The sequence below is a fragment of the Anomaloglossus baeobatrachus genome, chromosome 5, assembly GCF_048569485.1.
Source record: "Anomaloglossus baeobatrachus isolate aAnoBae1 chromosome 5, aAnoBae1.hap1, whole genome shotgun sequence".
In the NCBI taxonomy this organism is placed as follows: Eukaryota; Metazoa; Chordata; class Amphibia; order Anura; family Aromobatidae; genus Anomaloglossus; species Anomaloglossus baeobatrachus.
Window position 1 is genome coordinate 469,357,037 of NC_134357.1, and position 20,604 is coordinate 469,377,640.

At 46.9% G+C, this 20,604-nt stretch overlaps 1 protein-coding gene across 1 annotated transcript in view; it reads left to right on the plus strand.

Annotated features, from left to right (window-relative positions):
• EYA2 (EYA transcriptional coactivator and phosphatase 2) overlaps positions 1–20,604 on the plus strand; it is a 196,089-nt gene that overhangs the window by 141,630 nt on the left and 33,855 nt on the right. Inside the window, exons 6-9 of the mRNA XM_075347860.1 lie at positions 1,473–1,540; positions 2,042–2,219; positions 3,373–3,515; positions 18,320–18,403. Of these exons, the coding sequence (XP_075203975.1) occupies positions 1,473–1,540; positions 2,042–2,219; positions 3,373–3,515; positions 18,320–18,403 (473 nt within the window). The remainder of the gene's footprint in view (positions 1–1,472; positions 1,541–2,041; positions 2,220–3,372; positions 3,516–18,319; positions 18,404–20,604) is intronic.

Consider the following 20,604-nt stretch of genomic DNA (forward strand, 5'->3'; position numbering starts at 1 on the left):
GAAAAAGATGAAAATAAAGCAGAGGAGATACAGTACATAGGATAGCAAATACATCAAGCAGGAATGACAGAAGACCAGGGGTCAGTTTACGCAGCCATACGCTGTGACCTTCTAGACCTTCTATAGCCAGATACCACAGGACTGTCTGTCACCCGTGACAGTGACCCTTTTTTTATCCTTTCCTATCCCTCAAATGAACATTGTGGGCAATTCCCCCTTTTCAAACATATTAGTTACTTAATTATACAATTGAAAGTATTATTTTGTAATCCTTTCTCCTAATAAGTAATAATAATTCAATATAACAGTTACATAGTTAAAATGGTTGAAAAAAGACAAGTGTTCACCCGAGGGATGAGAAAGGATAAAGAGAAGGTCACATGCTCAACCACAATGGGGTGGATTGGATCATGCCTTGTGGTTGTGCATGTGACCCTTCTCTTTATCCTTTCCCATCCCTTGGTTGAACAACTGCCTTTTTCCAACAGTTTCAACTATTATATGAAATTACTATTAATTATAGGAGAAAAGAATCCCCAAATAATATTCTCAATTACCGTATAGAGTTGGATATTTAATACGGTTGAAAAAAGACAAATGTCCATAAAGTTCAATCAAGGGAAGGGAAAGGACAAAAAGAAGGGGTCCATGGACAACCACAATGCATGATCCGGTCTGCCCCAAAAGAGGTAATTTTTACCTCCTGATCGCTATAGTTGATCTACTGGATCAAATCTAATTATAGCAAGTAAGTGCACCCTAAACTATGCAACATCTGAAATGTCCCAGTTGTATAAGTATCTGTAGATTGGCATTGCTAAAGAATAGTGTCTCCCTGCTCCGCAGCCGGTACCATGTGCAGGTCATCTCCACTTCAGACAGTCTCCTGTCTCCTCCTTGTGCTCTATGGGGTTCTGTCTTGAAGAATCTTAAAAGTGAGGTCACGTTGTGTTCACCCCCAGCTCCAGGCTGATCAGGCTTTGAAGTTGCAGCAGGCTAATCCCTGCAGAGTTGGAGAACTCCGGACTGGGGAATGGTGCATAATGCAAATGGAGTGGAATATCTTGTAAAGATAAATCAGCTGCCAGAATATGAACGACATAATAGACATAAAGGTCTATGGTTATTTTATTTCATAATATGAATTATGAGAATTTTTTAAGAGTTCAGGATAGATAAATGCCTGATTGCTGGGGGTTCGGCAGCAGAGACCCCTCACCGATCAATAGTTTGGTGAAAGTCAACTGGGAATGGGGCAGTAGTGAGCATTTGCGACCCCCACGCCTACAGACAGTAAATGGGCTACATTCACAATGAGAACTTTCTTCTGTTCTTATGACCAGTGTGGGTCCAGTAGTCAGACCCCTAATGATCATACATTTATTATTTATCCTTTATGGTTTTACATAGCCTATGGGCCGCAACTTATTCATCTCCAGTGAATCATATAGGATTGTTTTGCTTTCCTCCAGGTCCTTCAGGACTCTACCAGGGCACCAATGGTTTGACTAACGCCAGCACTTTCAGTGGTCTACATCAGGTAAGACCCTCATAATCAGGGGTGTAACTACAGTGGGTACAGAGGTTGAATTCGCACCTGGGCCTTGGAGCCTAGAAGAAGACCAATACTATTAATGACCTGTGATAGTTGGTGGGTCCTGTTGGAGATTTTGCACTGGGGCCCACGTTCTTCAAGTATGTCAGTGCTCACAATAGTCACTTTAATGTTTATAACCAGTTAAGGTATTCGAGGTCACACTTGCTTCATTCTTCTGGTTGAAGTTGATGGACATATATCTGTTTCCAGCCTTCATAACTACAGTATTTAATGGAGATTAGAAAACTAATTTTAGTTTTGCAAAAGAAAAATATAAAATTTGGTAATGGTCTGATAATGGCAAGAAGATGACCAGGTGAAACAATCCATCAGCTGTGATTCTGTAATGATATATAGCTTTGTTTTTTGCATTTAATTATATTTTTGCTATATGTGCTCATGCTTTATCATGCAAGACTCATGTTTTCTTCAATGTCATTTAAGGAATATTCATCGTATCCCGGCTTCAGCCAAGGACAATATGCACAATACTACAGCACATCGTACAACTCCCCATATGTCCCCAGTAATAACATCAGTCCAAGCGCCATACCCACCACCACCTATTCCTTGCAAGAATCATCTCACCACATCTCCAACCAGAGCTCAGAGTCACTGTCAGGTGTGTCCTTCATGGCAGAGAGCCAGCTTCACTGAATGAATAACTGTGTGTATTGTATGACTTGATTGTCCACCGTTCTACAAGAGCCAGCTCAACCGTATGCTGACCTGTGCATATTGTATGACCTGATTTTCCACCTTTCTACAAGATTGAGCCCAACCGTATGCATATCTGTGCATGTTGTATGACTTAATTGTCCGCCGTTCTACAAGAGCCAGTTCGACCGTATGCAGATCTGTGCGTGTTGTATGACCTGATTGTCCGCCATCCTATGAAAGCCAGCCTCACCGAATGCAGATCTTTGCGTGTTGTATGACCTGATTTCCGCTGTTCTACGAAATCCAGCCTGACTGTATGCAAAACTGTTCATGTTGTATGACCTCATTGTCCACCGTGCTACAAGAGCCAGCCCACAGGAATGCAGATCTGTGCTTGTTGTATGACCTGATTGTCCACCATCCTACGAGGGCCAGCCTCACTAAATGTAGATCTGTGCGTGTTGTATGACCTGATTGTCCGCTGTTCTACGAAAGCCAACCTGACTATATACAGATCTGTGTGTGTTATATGACCTGATTGTCCGCCGTTCTACAAGAGCCAGCCTGACTGAATGCAGATCTGTGCTTGTTGTATGATTTGATTGTCTGCCATTCTAGGAGATCTAGTCCAACTGTATGCAAATCCGTGTGTGTTGTATAACTTTATTGCCCGCTATCCTACGAGAGCCAGCCGGACCGAATGGTGATCGGTGTGTGTTGTATGACCTGATTGTCTGCTGTTCTACGAAAACCAGCCAGTCTGTAAGCAGATCTGTGTGTGTTGTATTACCTGATAGTCCGCCGCTTAACGAGAGCCAGCCACACCGAATACAAATCTTTGCGTGTTGTATGACCTGATTATTCGCCATTCTACGATATCCTGCTTGACCAAATGCAGAACTGTGCGTGTTGTATGACTTGATTGTCCGCCGTGCTATGAGAGCCAGCCCAGCCGAATGTAGAACTGTGTGTGTTGTATGATCTGATTGTCCACCGTTCTACGAGAGCCAGCCTGACGGAATGCCGAACTGTGCGTGTTGTATGCCCTGACTGTCCTATTGAATTTATTTATATAGGAGAGACCCCATTACCCAACTTTCTTTACTTTTCCACAGGAGATTATAACACTCACAATGGTCCCTCCACGCCAGTGAAAGATTCTGAAACCGACCGGCAACACAGAGGATCCGACGTGAAGTTGCGAGGAAGGTCTAAACGAAACAATGACCCCTCCCCTACCGTGGACAATGAAATTGAGGTATGTAAATCTGCATCGTCCACCAGCAGAAAATTCCATCAGTCTAATCCCACGAACATAAGACAAAATACAGCTCTAACTTGTTGGATATTAACCCTTCTGATTCTTTATTCAGTGAAAGGTTCAGAGGCTAAACAATGAAGTGGCTGACTAGCATCACATTCAACTTTAGGGCTTTGCTTAGGGTCAAAATACACTAAAACTGGCATGCAATTTCTGGATGACACTATCTAAGACCTGGATCAGACGAGCATATGATAAATAGTCCTATTTGGCAAAAATTAGATGCTATGAGGACAATCCGTATGGAATGGGATATATTTTTTTTGTGCACCCGTATAGGGGAATCTCATCTAAAAGGCATGCTGCCATTAATTTCACATGGACATTCAGGTTGTGAAAATAAAAAAAACAGTCTTCTGAAAAGCCCTATTGTCTTTTGGCATTTGTCCAAGAGCAGTCAGTTTTTTTTCAGGGACAGCGCACTATCTCGTTATCTGAACGAAGCCTTACACTTTTATCGTTGACCACAAGAGCAGGTCTTGAAAATTGTGATACGGTGAAGCACGTCAGACAGCTCCAAATTTTTTTTATTACTTTCCTGACATCCAGACAAGTTGTGAATGCTTAAAATAAAAAGGAAAATTCTTAAAGAAGTCACAAATATATATATTTCAGAAGTTTACAGTCCCTGACTATGACTTGCACTTATTTTCCAGAACAGCTGCAGGAACCTTGTTTTTCTCCTCCCCAAGCATCATCCTAGATTTTGCTCAGATTAATGAGATTTATACGGAGTTCCCGTTATGGCCCACAGGCTTGTATGGTGTCAGTGTCAGGTCTTCCTCTGGTCCTAGTTAGCTATCGGCTCCAATGCTGCAGGTCTAGAGCAGATGATTGTACATACAGGTCTTTCAAGGAGCAGCTTCTAAATGGGCATTTTTCTGCCAGCGAAAACAATTCTAAGCCTGTAATAGACACTTGTGCCAAAGCCTGCCAGATGTTCCGGATTAGAAGGGATGCAAAGCAATGTCAGAAATGTACAATACCAATTAATGAGCCGTGATTTACTGACCTTGTCTGGCAAGTTCAGCAAAGGAAGATAGGGGCTGCATTTCCTGTGAGACCCCCCTCGTATCCACCATAGACTTGGACCACTGTTAGATCTGAACGACTGTGGCTAGATTTTACGTTGATTTCCTTTTCATATTATTATTAAATAGCTTGTTTGACCAAAAGCTTTCTCTCCCAACCTCTCCATACACCTCACGTTCACTTAGATAGAGCTCCTATATGTTATTTATTGGGCAGGGAGGAGTACTGAGATGCAAGACACCTTCGATGGCTCCATACACATGCATGTTCACTTAGGCAGAGCTCCTAGGTGTTATTTATTGGGGAGAGAGGAGTATGGAGCTGCCAGACACCTTCGATGGCTCCATACACATACACATACACCTTCACTTAGGCAGAGCTCCCATGTGTTATGTATTGGAAGGAGAAGTACGGAGCTGCCAGACACCTTCCATGGCTCCATACATATGCATGTTCTCTTAGGCAGAGCTCCTATGTGTTATTCATTGGGGGGAGGAATACGGAGCTGCTAGACACCTTCGATGGCTCCATACACATGCACATTCACTTAGCCAGACCTCACATGTGTTATTTACTGGGGAGGGAGGAGTATGGAGCTGCAAGGCACCTTCCATGGCTCCATACACATGCATGTTCTCTTAGGCAGAGGTCACATGTGTTATTTATTGGGGAGGGAGAAGTATAGAGCTGCCAGACACCTTTCATGGCTCCATACCATACACATGCATGTTCACTTTAGGCAGCGCTCCCATGTGTTATTTATTGGGGGAGTGAGGAGTACTGAGCTGCAAGGCACCTTCGATGGCTCCATACACATGCATGTTCTCTTAGGCAGAGCTCACATGTATTATTTATTGGAGGAAGGAGTAGAGAGTTGCTAGACACCCTTTTGATGGCGGCTTATATCCCCTGAGAAGAAAGGGATCTGGTGGTGACAGTCATCATGCCCAATCTTCTTACATCTGAGATCTGTTAGGGTCCGTATATACAGTCAACTGGCCGCACAATACAACCTTTACCGATCGGCAGTCGTTTTGGTGCCTGTTTACAGACAGACCGTAGTAAGCAATGCTCATTGAGAGATCTGTAAAAGATCGCTCATTACACACAAGTTGCCATTGTTCTCAGCAAAACGCTTGTTCATCGGGTAGTTGGCAGCATGTTTAAGCTGCAAGATAATGATGTTTTTAAGAACGCTCACTCACGATTATCTTTTGGTGTATAGCGATTGAGAAAAATGAAAAGCACTCACCAATAATTAAAAAAAAAAAAACCTAAAGATTAGAATCATCAGATCCATATTATATTTCTTGCGTTAACTTTTTTTACTATAGTCCCCCAAAAACCACTATAAACCTACAATCGACTCATAGTTACACATAATGATATAAAATAGTCTCCAAGTTGATGTAATATATCACTTTATTTTATCAATAGAGAAATTATATATTTTTATGGACACACACAATGCAGATAGTGCTATATAAAAACACACAATACGTTTAGGTGAACACAAACAGAGGGCAGTGTGACCTAAGACCGATACACGGCAATTTGATAAACCAACTATATTCCTGCACGTAGCGAAAAATTATTCGGCATCAGGAGAGCAACCTAATAGTATACGTACACAGTAATATTGAGCCAAAATATATAGTTTGTTAAAGTGCTTGGTTATAGTGCTTAATTACCAATCTCATGTGCTATCATATTACACATTTGTTATATTGCACATATCCCAAACATTATAAAAAGTTATTATCATAGATAATCTGTAGTGGGTGGGCCTACCCCCTACTAGTCTAGCATAGATAACCCGGCACTGTTGTTATTAAAAATGTTTTATTATTGTATATGATGTGTTAGGGCACCCCCTAGTGGCCGGGTGGGACGGCTGTTGCCACCGGGGAGGAGGAGTCGGCCGGATTGCTAGGCAAGGTCTGAATGTGTGTGAGATAGAAAGATCCGGGTCAGCGGAGTGTGAACATCTGGAGCGGCAAGTGCGATTGTGTGAGCGGAACATCAGGGGACACCGGAGATAAGGAGGTGGCGCAACCTCAAAGCCTATTCTGCCGGTGTGGGTCCGGTGTATGCTTGGCTGAAGAGTGGGAGTCCAGTGGCGCAACCTCAAAGCCTATTCTGCCGGTGTGGGTCCGGTGTATGCTTGGCTGAAGAGTGGGAGAAGAACTCTGGGCATATCCCCATCAGAGGGTGCGTTTGGGCAGGTTGTCCCCAGCTCCACTAATATTGCCGGAATCCGCTGACCGGAGTGTTTTTCCTCTTTAACTTTGTGAATAAATGTCGTTTTTATTGCATCTGGACTGTTGCCTGCAGCCTCTTTGTGCATCGGCCGATGAAGACACCGACATACACTCTCTTAACATTAAAGAAGTGATGAAGCCAGGGATGTGCCTTGAATATAGTGCTGCCACGACTACACAGCCAGAGGCCTCCCTGGCTGGTCACTTCATTTGGCGTAGTCGGCAGGATCCGAGTCCCTTGCCGGAGAACCAGGAGTCTGAAGACCAAGTAGTGCCTGAAGCACGGAATTCGGACGATGAAAGAAGATTCCCAGTCCCATGGTGGGAGGAAGAAGTGCCCAAGGCGTTGGACCGGGCACAAGATGGCGGCAAGATGGCCGACGTCTGTGAAGAAACAGAAAAGGCGCGGAAAATTGGCGCCGAAAGAAGAGCCTGGGGCTGGCCGGTGCCGAAGAGAAAGCATGGAGTACTCCGCCCAAAGAGGGGAGGCGCCAGCTCCAGGGCATGGAAGAAGAAAAAGAAAAAGAAGTACCTCAGCGGAGGAGTCGAAATGATGCGTGAGGCTGGGGGTGGAGTTCGTTTAAGAGCGGGAAATGAAGACCCGCCTCCACTTCCTCCAGTCTCAGCGTCGACACCACCGCCATTATCAGCGATTCTGTTGAGAACCGAGATGGAGAACTTTGGGCAACCTGCGGAGTTGGCGACGACTATGGCCCTCATCAGCCTTGGCCGAGGCCGACCCCGGTTCGCCCCTGCTAGCGAGGCCGCGATAGCGGACCTTCCCATTGGGCCGGGAGGCTCTACAAGACCGGACAAGGTCTCTTGGAAGACCTCATGGGACGCTCAAACCGGGAGCACCATTACAGAGGTAAAGGCGACCTATGCTACCCCGCCCATGCCAAGCCGTCCGGGGGTTGCTGCTTTCCCATGGGACACCCCGCAGCTTAACGCCGTCGCCACACCACTTGTCCCGGCGCCAGAGTCGGCTGAGGAGTTAGCTGGGCGTCTAGAGGAGGACCACCTGGGCTTCTTCTGGGACCCAGTCATCGCCCCGCCGGAGAAGGCGCGCCCCAGTGTTTCGCCCCCGAAGCCTGACCCCGTCCAGGAACGGCTCCTGGCTGAGACCATTGTCTGGGAAATGCTGTCCGGTTCCGGTGGCGAGAAGCTAGCCCAGCAGTTTGTGACCGGGGGTGGTAGTCAAGTTTAACCAGCAAGAGGGATACGGCTTCATCCGAGAAGTAGAGACCGGGGATGACTATTTTTATAACCGGGTTCATCTCGATGTCGAAGGACTCCCTAAGCGATTGCACACCCTTTGGCCGGGCGAGAAAGTCACCTTCCTGCCGGACGCCGGTAGCCGCGGCCTGTTTGCTGTCTGTGTCTCCCGCATGCCGACCTCCCGGGAAGCGGAGCAGTGGCAGGAGGAGATTGAGTGGGAGGAGCAGCAAGAGCGGCGCCGGAGTCACGCTAGGCCGAGTCTGTCTGAGCCCTCTCACCCCAGGCGCATCAAGGCTGTCATCCCAGAGGCAGTGGCTGAACCGACCCCGATCCGGAGAGGGTTCCAGCCGTGGTAGCGGTGACGCAAAATGTCAACAACAGACCGGTTTTCATGCTGGACGCGTCGCCCGCCGCGCCACCACCATCCCGGGCAGAAACGCCATCACCGCCAAGAGGAGCTGCAGCAGCTGTGCCGGAGGAACCGCCCTACGCCCCGGTGTCTTTCAGGCGAATCCGCCGCCAGCCGGGACAAACTCTGGGGGCCTACATCCAGGCTCAAGCGGAAGAATGGAAGAGAGCCTGGCCCCAGAGTAAGTTGTTGCCTCCAGCACTTGCCGAGACCGGTGTTGTTCCAGACCGGCAGAAAGTTCCTCTGTTGTTGTAAAGTTTTACGGGCCTGTTGCCCCCAGCAAAGACCGGGAGCGCTCTTGAAGCCTCCGGGCACCTCCAGCGAAGACCGGAGCGCTACTGAAGCCTCCGGGCACCCATCTAAGACCGGGAGCGCTGTTGAGCCTCCGGGCGCTATCCAGAGACCGGGAGCGCTGTTGCGCCATCAAGCGCCCCCTCAAGACCGGGAGCGCCGCTGAACTGGTGCCGCTGTTGAGGACTGAACCGAAATGTTTTTATGTGTTTAAGAGCCTTGCCGGGAGGCTCGGATTTTAAGAGGGGAGGCATGTAGTGGGTGGGCCTACCCCCTACTAGTCTAGCATAGATTAACCCGGCACTGTTGTTATTAAAAATGTTTTATTATTGTATATGATGTGTTAGGGCACCCCCTAGTGGCCGGGTGGGACGGCTGTTGCCACCGGGGAGGAGGAGTCGGCCGGATTGCTAGGCAAGGTCTGAATGTGTGTGAGATAGAAAGATCCGGGTCAGCGGAGTGTGAACATCTGGAGCGGCAAGTGCGATTGTGTGAGCGGAACATCAGGGGACACCGGAGATAAGGAGGTGGACGCAACCTCAAAGCCTATTCTGCCGGTGTGGGTCCGGTGTATGCTTGGCTGAAGAGTGGGAGTCCAGTGGCGCAACCTCAAAGCCTATTCTGCCGGTGTGGGTCCGGTGTATGCTTGGCTGAAGAGTGGGAGTCCAGTGGCGCAACCTCAAAGCCTATTCTGCCGGTGTGGGTCCGGTGTATGCTTGGCTGAAGAGTGGGAGAAGAACTCTGGGCATATCCCCATCAGAGGGTGCGTTTGGGCAGGTTGTCCCCAGCTCCACTAATATTGCCGGAATCCGCTGACCGGAGTGTTTTTCCTCTTTAACTTTGTGAATAAATGTCGTTTTTATTGCATCTGGACTGTTGCCTGCAGCCTCTTTGTGCATCGGCCGATGAAGACACCGACATACACTCTCTTAACATTAAAGAAGTGATGAAGCCAGGGATGTGCCTTGAATATAGTGCTGCCACGACTACACAGCCAGAGGCCTCCCTGGCTGGTCACTTCAAATCCACGATTACAGCCATATATATACATTGCACATAAGATAGCCTGATTTCAAGAATTGGTGCTCAAGCCCTGAATACATGTTTCAGACTTCCACTATTAAGCATAAAGGTGGCTCATGGTAGCAAATTAGATGGGAAACGTTGCAGCATATGTGGGCAATCTCAATCAGCCCAGCAATCTATTCATATAATCTGCCTCCAGACCAGTATGGGGAATCTCACCCCCCAAGATAACCACCTGATGTTGCCATGCCCGGTCTCCGGTCACACCGCCCCGCACCCCAACGCGTTTCGCCGGAGCTTCGTCTGATAATTGCTGTTTAAGTAGGTGGAAGTTTATTCACATGTGCAGATTAACATGCTGTGGCAAGCGGGGATTGGGTAGGACAGAGCAGCACTAATCTGACGTGGTGCTCCGTCCTACCCCCTCCCGCTTGCCACAGCATGTGTTAACCTGCTCATGTGAATAAACTTCCTACTTGCACAGCAGTTATCGGTGAGTGCTTTTCATTTTTCTCAATCGCTATTTACCTTGGATTATGTTGCTCCTTTTTTGTATAAGCACCCCATAGCTGTGAGTAATTCTTTTTCACTGGCTGTGTTCCTGCTGCTATACGTCTGCTGCAGTTAGTGGTAAAACGCTGAATGTGAATGAGGGCTGAAGCCAGAAGTATTCTTAGGTACCGAGTAGTGCCCTGTCCTTCTCACTTTGCTGAAATTATCTTTTGGTGTAAATGCAACTGTTGAGAAAAGTCGAAAGGCCCTCTAAAGCCCCCCCATACACTTAGCCAATATTGACGGTTTCGGTTTACAGTCTCATGTGTAAAGGGTGCCCCTTAAGGTGGTGTCACACATAGCGACGACGACAACGACGTCACTGCTAAGTCACCATTTTCTGTGATGTAGCAGCGACCCGTCCCGTCGCTGTCGCTGTGTGTGACATCCAGCAACGACCTGGCCCCTGCTGTGAGGTCGCCGGTCGTTCCTGAATGTCCTGCTTCATTTTTTGCTCATCGCTCTCCCGCTGTGAAGCACACATCGCTGTGTGTGACAGCGAGAGAGCGACAAACTGAAGCGAGCAAGGAGCAGGGAGCCGGCGTCTGGCAGCCTGCGGTAAGCTGTAACCACGGTAAACATCGGGTAACCACGAAGTCCTTTCCTTGGTTACCTGATATTTACCTTAGTTACTAGCGTCTGCCGCTCTCACACTGCCAGTGCCGGCTCCCTGTATACGTAGCTGGAGTACACATCGGGTAATTAACCTGATGTGTACTCTGGCTAGGAGTGCAGGGAGCCAGCGCTAAGCGGTGTGCTCTCACGCTGCCAGTGCCGGCTCCCTGCACACGTAGCTGGAGTACACATCGGGTAATTAACCCAATGTGTACTCTGGCTAGGAGTGCAGGGAACAGGGATCCGGCACTGGCAGTGTGAGAGCGGCGGACGCTAGTAACTAAGGTAAATATCGGGTAACCAAGAGAAGTGCTTTCCTTGGTTACCCGATCTTCCACACATCACTGCTAGCTGGGGGCTGGTCACTGGTGAGATCTGCCTGTTTGACAGCTCACCAGCGACCATGTAACGACGCAGCAGCGATCCTGATAAGGTCAGATCGCTGGTTGTGATCGCTGCTGCGTCGCTATGTGTGAAACCACCTTTACTCTCCACTAACAGATGTCGTCAGAGGAGATAAGGATCTGACGTGTCCGATTCATCTTTTGTTCTCTAAGAACTAAGCCGCCACGACAGATGTCTGGCAGCGGCTCTCTCATAGAGAACACAGGAGCACTTGACAAATCATACGCTCCTCTTTGTGAGTCAGGCAAGATGGCAGCTAGCCGAATGACCGGTCAAACCATCATTTGGCCAACAGCCATCTAAAGTGTATGGCATTACACTCAAGATAGTCTGCCATTCCCTTTATTGACAAAAAAGAGAAAAATGAGTTTTAATGGGTACAAAATGTGACAAATTCTTTATTATTAAAAAAAGAAAAAGGAAAAGAAAAAAGTACAATTGCAACATGAAGTGGTACATACAATAGACATAAATCTGACTTATTACAATGAATATATTATGTAGAGATGTCCAAAATGTAACAAATCACGCTTCATATAAACCATAACATGTACATAAGAAATAAAAAAGACATAAGCAGAAAAAACATAGTAGGTATTGCACTTTGCCAGCTCTGTAAATACACTGTACTTCACATCAGGTGTCCATTGTATACATATATTAAAGAGCTAAGAGCAACAATGGCTCAAACGCTGAATTAACTATTGTATTGATTAGGACTCAGAGGAAAAAGGTTAATACCTACTAAAGTGCCAGTGCCGGAAAAGGTGCAAGGTGGAGGACAGTCTACGTATAAAGGACCCGACGTACGTTTCGTGTGGGTTACAGCCGCTTATTCATGGGAAGATTGTTTTTGGTTGTCCATTCCCTTTATTAGTAGTAGTCAACTATGTAAATGGATCATACAAAGTGGACAAGCCCTTTACTACAGACACGAGAGCAATGTCCGCTGGATTAGAGACCATTTGTTCACCCTTCGTACCTTTACTTAAACACATTCACATGAGTGATCAAATATGAGCATGGCAAGTAGGAAAGCATCCTTCACTCTGGGCTCCAACATGGAGACCTCCTTCATTGTCTTGGCTTTTCATAGCTGTGAATCCTCCACTGTTACAAGACTTTGCTCTTCCCCAGATCTGCGAGACGCGGCGCGATCTATCAGCTTCAGAGACAATAGTGAGTGGAGCAAGGTAGTTTGTCATTGCATCAGACTAATCCCATTTCCTTTAATGCTTTTTCCACATGGTTATTTAGCTTTTTTTTTTCTGTAGAACAAGACTTTGCAAACTAGCTTACCGAAAATTGGCTGCCTGACAAAGGATTCTTATATCTAAATACATTATGTCTTGAAAAGCCCTGAATCCATTTGAATAAATGTCCTGTAGTGAGTTTGGCAGCAAATGTGAAGATTGCAAAGAAATGTATTTTTTTTTTTTTTACCTGCGCACAGAAAAAATACGACAATATACAATTTAACCATACGTGCCAGAGTTTGCTGCATCAGAGCACAGCGCCTCTTGCAGGCCGATCTGATTATAACCTTCCTGATGCCCTGGATGGACAGTAATTGTTGCATGTTGATGCTGTGTATTTAGCAAATTGACGATTTTTACCCAGAAAAAATTTGTATGATCATCCATATGTCCGTCTTTTACATCTGTATGACATTTGTTTTTATATCTGGAGTTGATAAGATTTACAAGACCAGATACATTTTCCTCAGTTAATAATTGCAATGTATCTAATGCTATATGATTGATCCGTATGAAATCCAATTTTTTTTTGTGCACCCATAGGATGTAAAAGTATAGTTAAGTCTCATCCAAAATACTGCACAGAATAGTATATGCTGTGGTGATATTTTTTTTTCTCACTAGAATAACATTGGTCCCAGTGCTGTCATTTTTTTTATTCATGGACAGCGCTCGGACCAAAAATAAGTTTGTGTGAACATAGCCTGATAACCAGAATACATTACTGTGGTTCTCTATAATTTGCTTATAGTCCTTTAAGGACGTACCTGATATGACCTATAGATAACAGTAATGTGGATTCCTCAGCCGGCCAACACCAGAAGCCTCTGCCAGACTGCGGATAGAGGAGGGGGTCAGGAATCGGGGGATACATTGTCGTCTCTCAGGATAATCCAACAGATGATACAGTGCTGCACGTTCATCTAATCTCCGTTTATCGTGGGAACTTGTGTGGTGCGCCACTCCCCTGGATCAATCTCATCTGCTCATTTCTTCATCATGACACTACATAGAAGAATGTGAGGAGAAATCCAAACCAAAAGATGCTTATTTATGATCCAGAGTTTACAAGGCTTCAATACGTAGTGTTGCACACTTATAAGACACCGGACATTAGTAAGGCACTGGAAAGGAGCAGTCAGTAATGGACCTGCCTCTTCTATACCATGCACAATGTTGAGGCACCAGAGAGGAGTGTTCAGTAATGGACTTGCCTCTTCTATACCATGCACAATGATGAGGCATCGGAGAGGAGCAGTCAGTGATGAACCTGCCTCTTCTATGCCATGCACAATGTTGAAGCATCGGAGAGGAGCAGTCAGTGATGGACTTGCCTCTTCTATGCCATGCACAATGTTGAGGCACTGGAGAGGAGCAGTCAGTAATTGACCTGCCTTTTCTATACCATGCACAATAGTGAGGCACCAGTTAGTAATAGACCTGCTTCTTCTTTACTATACCCACAGAAGGCACCAGCACTAGAGAGGCACTGGAGGGGAGCAGTCAGTAATGGACTTGCCTCTTCTTTACCATGCACACTGGTGAGGCACTCCAGAGGAGCAGTCAGTGATGGACCTGCGACATGGGACGTGTTGGTTGGGGTTCAGGGTCTCAGCAGTCTTACCATGCACACTGGTGAGGCACTCCAGAGGAGCAGTCAGTGATGGACCTGCCTCTTGTATACCATGCACACTAGTGAGGTACTGGTTAGTAATGGACCTGCCTCTTCTTTACTATAACCACAGAAGACATTGGCACTAGGAAGGCACCGGAGAATAGCGTTCAGTAATGGACCTGCCTCTTCTTTACTATGCAAACTGGTGAGACACCAGTTAGTAATGAACCTGCCTCTTCTTTACTATACACACTGATATGGCACCAGCATTAGTAAGGCACCGGAGAGGAGTGGTCAGTAATGGACCTGTCTCTTCTATACCATGCACACTGGTGAGGCACTGGTTAGTAATTGTCCTGCCTCTTCTTTACTATAACCACAGAAGGCATTGGCACTAGTGAGGCATCGGAGCAGTCAGTAATGGACCTGCCTCTTCTTTACCATGCACATGGGTTATACAGTGGGCACTAGTGAAGCACCAGAGAGGATCAGTCAGTAATGGACCTGCATCTTCTTTACCATGTACACTGGTAAGGCACCGGAGAGGAGCTGTCAGTAATGGACCTACCTCTTCTTCACTATGAAAAAGGAGCCAGCACGATCTGAAATTGGCATGCATCATATAAAAAGTGCAAATTCACAGATTTATTCCAACTGTACTATAATAAAAAAAATGAGATTTTTAGCAAATAATTAATCAATTCTTTGAGCCACCCCTGCCAACGTCACGGCAAATCTCAACAGGGGGTCCTAACCTATATTATGTATTTCATGTGCCATGCAGCCTCCTAGATAAAGTTAAAAGCAGAACCATAATGGAGCACACATACCTATAAGGCTAGTTTCACACTTGCGTTGAACGGTATCCGTTGCATTGCGTTGTGTAACGGATGCAACGGATGTGTTGCATATAGTGGCACAACGGATGCAACGGATGCTGCAAAACAACGCAATTCGTTTTGATTTTTTTTTTTACAGTTTTACCAGCGGCAGACTATTGTGAACGATCAGCTGATCGCTCCCTGCAGCCAGCCGCCGGGTGATCAGCTGATCGCTCCCAGTAGCCGGCCGCCGGGTGATCAGCTGATCGCTCCCTGCACCCGACCGCCGGTGATCAGCTGAGCGCTGTCACTTGCCGGCCGCCGGGCGATCAGCTGATCGCTCCCTGCAGCCGGCCACCGGGTGATCAGCTGATCGCTCCCAGTAGCCGGCCGCCGGGTGATCAGCTGATCGCTCCCTGCAGCCGACCGCCGGTGATCAGCTGAGCACTGTCACTTGCCGGCCGCCGGGTGATCAGCTGATCGCTCCCTGCAGCCGGCCACCGGGTGATCAGCTGATCGCTCCCAGTAGCCGGCCGCCGGGTGATCAGCTGATCGCTCCCTGCAGCCGACCGCCGGTGATCAGCTGAGCACTGTCACTTGCCGGCCGCCGGGTGATCAGCTGATCGCTCCCTGCAGCCGGCCACCGGGTGATCAGCTGATCGCTCCCAGTAGCCGGCCGCCGGGTGATCAGCTGATCGCTCCCTGCAGCCGACCGCCGGTGATCAGCTGAGCGCTGTCACTTGCCGGCCGCCGGGTGATCAGTCGATCGCTCCCTGCAGCCGACCTCCGGGTCATCAGCTGAGCGCTGTCACTTGCCGGCGCCCGGGCATGCCGGCGGGCGGGCGCTCAGCTGAGCGCTGTCACTTGCCGGCGCCCGGGCATGCCGGCGGGCGTGCGCTCAGCTGAGCGCTGTCACTTGCCGGCGGCCAGGCATGCTGGCGGCCGGTCGTTCAGCTGAGCGCTGTCGCTTGCCGACGGCCGGGCGCTCAGCTGAACATTCGGCCACCGCGAGCCAAAATAAAGTTTGATTTATAAAAAAGAAAAAAAAAAAAAGAGAGCATGCGCAGTGGAATCCAGAGGATTCCGCTGCTCAAAACAACGTTACATGCTGCGTTCCTCCCGCTGGGCGGAAGCAATGGAGCGTCGCCCAGCGGAAGCAACGCAGGTCCTTTTGGTACAATCCGTCACCCATACAAGTCTATGGGAAACAGCGGAATCCGTTAACGGATTCCGCTGTTTTCCAAAAGGGCGGATTGTAACGGAAGGAAATAAACGCAAGTGTGAAAGTACCCTAACCTGTATATAGCCGCTTCCATGTTGCAAAAGAGGCAATTATGGATAGAGGCCAGATTATAGTACAGTTGGAATAAATCTGTGAATTTGCACTTTTTATATGACGCATGCCATTTTCAGATCGTGCTGGCTCCCCTCTCTCTCTGTTTGGTTGTAGTTATGCTACAAATGTCTGGTGGCTGGTCACCACCATGATATGCACGCCTGATCTTGGTTTGCAATATATTCCTTCTGTTGGTAGCTGTTCACATTCAGTTGCCTCACCCTTTCCACAGGCATTGCTAATTAAAGGGAACCTGTCAGCAGAAATGTCCCCTAAAACCTAACAGATTCCCCCTCTGCAGCTCCTGGGCTGCATTCTATAAAGGTCCCTGTTATGATTGTGCCCACTTTCTGACCGAAAAAAAGTGTTTATAAAGTTGTACCTTTTTGGCTTCTGATTCTGTAAATCTGTCACGGGGGCGGGCTGCCTGATGGCCGTTATTCTGCCCCCTGTTCCTGTATGCCGCCCCCATCGCTGATTTCAATACTTCTGGATGCCGCCCACTGCTCCAGCCATCCCCGCGCATGCCCAGTGCCCATCTCTCGGGGATGAGCACTGTGCCCAGCGTCACCGCTAGTGACGTGCGCGCAGGGTTAAGATTATGGGCGGTGCTGTGATGTTTATTCCTAAGCAACCGCCCATAATCGCGGGACCGCGCTTTCCCCCTCGGCCTGCTTCTGCTTCCTGCCTCGGGGCAAGATGACACGGAGGCGAAGTGAGGTCAGCAGCAGCGCGCTTGCGCAGAAAGAAGCAGGCCGAGGGGGAAAGCGCGGTCCCGCGATTATGGGCGGTTGCTTAGGAATAAACATCACAGCACCGCCCATAATCTTAACCCTGCGTGCACGTCACCAGCGGTGACGCTGGGCACAGTGCTCATCCCCGAGAGATGGGCACTGGGCATGCGCGGGGATGGCTGGAGCAGTGGGCGGCGTCCAGAAGTATGGAAATCAGCGATGGGGGCGGCATACAGGACCAGGGGGCAGAATAACGGCCATCAGGCAGCCCGCCCCCGTGACAGATTTACAGAATCAGAAGCCAAAAAGGTACAACTTTATAAACACTTTTTTTCGGTCAGAAAGTGGGCACAATCATAACAGGGACCTTTATAGAATGCAGCCCAGGAGCTGCAGAGGGGGAATCTGTTAGGTTTTAGGGGACATTTCTGCTGACAGGTTCCCTTTAAGCACCATACTTGGATCTGGTCCACCTTTATCAATGGTTGCTCTCTGGCACTGGGAGGGTCAGTTCTGATATTGTCCTGGTATGTGTAGAGCTTGCTCCACATGCTGGGACCTGGGCTGGCCTCTATCCACAATTGCCTCTTTTGCAACATAGAAGCGGTTATATATACAGGTTACAGGTATGTGTGCTCCATTATGGTTCTGCTTTTAACTTTATCTAGGAGGCCGCATGGCACATGAAATACATAATATAGTGTAGGACCCCCCTATTGAGATTTGCCGTGGGGGTGGCTCAAAGAATTGTTCAATTATTTGCTAAAAATCTCAATAATATTATAGTACAGTTGGAATAAATCTGTGAATTTGCACTTTTTATATGACGCATGCCATTTTCAGATCGTGCTGGCTCCCCTCTCTCTCTTCTTCACCATGCACACTAATGAGTCACCGGTTAGTAATGTACCTGCCTCTTCTTTACTATACACACTGGTGAGACACCAGCACTAGTGCAGTACCAGAGAGATGCGGTCAGTAATGGACCTGCCTGGTCTTTTACATGCACACTGGTGAATCCCTGGACACTGCTGGTCTGGTGACGCTGATATAGGAAATTCATAGGACATACAGAATCAGTGGAGTCTCTAGTCATCTGCTGGATTATTGGTTTTATATGATAAAAATGTTATGCCCCGTTCTAAAATGTTCTCTTCTCTCCTATCACAGCGCGTCTTCGTGTGGGATTTGGATGAGACGATTATTATCTTCCACTCATTACTCACCGGAACTTTTGCCTCCAGATACGGCAAGGTAAGATGGTCCTTGCGAATGGGATACATTCTAGGACCAATTCTTGTTAATCTCTTTAATAATGACCTTGTAGATAGGATTGAGAGTAAAGTATCAGTCTTTGCTGGCGACACAAAACTATGTAGGATATTAAAAACGGACCATGATACTACAATATTACAAAATGATCTGGATAAGATGTCAGAATGGGCAGACACTTGGCAGATGAGATTTAATGTTGATAAATGTAAAGTAATGCACCTAGGATGGAGTAATCCTATAACTGCGTATATATTAAATGCAAGTAAACTTGGGACTACAGAACAGGAGAAGGACTTGGGTATTCTCATTACAAATAAGCTGAGCAGCAGCACTCAATGTCAAACAGCAGCTGCAAAAGCAAATAAGATTTTAGGGTGTATAAAACAGAGATTAGATCCCGTGATCCTAACGTATTTTTATCCCTCTATAAGTCACTTGTAAGGCCACATCTGGAGTAAGAGATCTAGTTTTGGGCTCAACGTTTTAAAAAGGATATTAAGAAGCGAGTCAGTTCAAAGGCGGGCAACTAGATTATTACAAGGAATGGAAGATCTCCCTTATGATGAGAGGTTTGAAAAGTTGGGCTGGTTTTGCATAGAAAAAAAGACGTCTCAAAGGAGATCTCATATGTATAAATACATGTGTGGTTAATATAAAGGACTGGCACATGACTTATTCCTTCCAAAGACAATGCCAAGGACCAGGAGGCACTCTCACTGCAAGTGGAAGAAAGGCGATTCCGGCAGCTGAATAGGAAAGAGTTATTTACAGTTAGAGCAGTCAGATTGTGGAATACCCTACCGCAAGAGATAGTAATGGCAGATACTATAACAGGTTTTATAAAAGAACTGCATGATTTCCTCAGTACACACAACATTGTGGGTTAGTGACAAAGAATGTATAATGGTGAAGAAAGGTTGAACTTGATGGACGCAAGTCCTTTTTTTCAACCTAAGTAACAATTTAAATGCTTCCAGTAGAAACTCAAAATGTTCCAGGCAGTGAGTGGTCTCTGAAGTTTTTCATTTGGCCTCCTCAAGTCCTTCATCGAGAAAGGGGAACATACATTTTGCTCTGAGCGCAAACGTGGATCCGTACACATATCACACCCATATGCAGGTTTGGCCGTTTTGTGCCAGCCGCATTTAAGTCGAGTGCATAAAATCTGACGACTTCCTATTTTAACAGCTTCCAATTAATCCCGCTAAGCAGCTCAGTAGGATGGGGGAGCACGTCTGCTCTCATCATCACAAGCCATCAATTAAAACCCTAATGGAGGCGTTTCACTGCTCGTAAGTGCCGCGCCGACTATTTATAGACTGGGGAGAAGTCACAATGTACTAACACTTCATTAAATGTGCGCAAGGTGCCGGCAACGCAAATAAAACCTGCCCAGGGCCCGAGGAAGATTGCTCCGCACCTCAGCCTCTGGATCACCATGTTCTGATTCTTGGCGAGAATTATATGTAAGGAATGAATAGAAGCCCGTCTCAGGATTTCCTTTTCTTTCACTGATCCTTATTGCTTTGCTTGTTCATGTCTCTACACCCTCTCAGCTAAGGATCCTTGTAGTAGCGTGTGGTTAGGATAGACATATCACCGTCACTGCACATTATTGGGGATCTATATATGGGAATTATGGGGGGTTGGTTCACTTACCTGTGTCACTGGTTCATATTGTCACCTCCATCGCTTTAACCAATGCAGACTAAAATGCTAAAGGTAAATCTACATCGATCCATGGCAATCGGGTAGCAGCCTCTTTAGACAGGTCAACCAAATTTCTAAAATAACTGTATTACCTCACAGACTGTTATTGTTCTCTTCAGCGAAGTGCTGCCGAGAAATGACTATTTTGAACAAGCTTACAAATCATTCCAAATGACGAATGAGCGGTGATCTTCTGCATGTTTACACTGACTGACTTTCGGTAAATGACCTTGATTTTTCTCTTTTTTTTTTTTTTCTCTAATTGCTGATCTTTCTTTCTCTTCTTCTTGCCACCACCCTTCTCTCACCATCTCCCGGTCTACTTTTTTTTTTTTCTTTCTTTTCTTTTGCCTCTTTTATTCTCATTCTTCTCTTCTCTTTTTATTTTTCATTTCCCTCTATCTCTGTCTCCCTCTGCATCCCTTTTTTTTTGCTTTCTTTCAGGCTCCCTCTGTTTTGTTTTTTTTTCT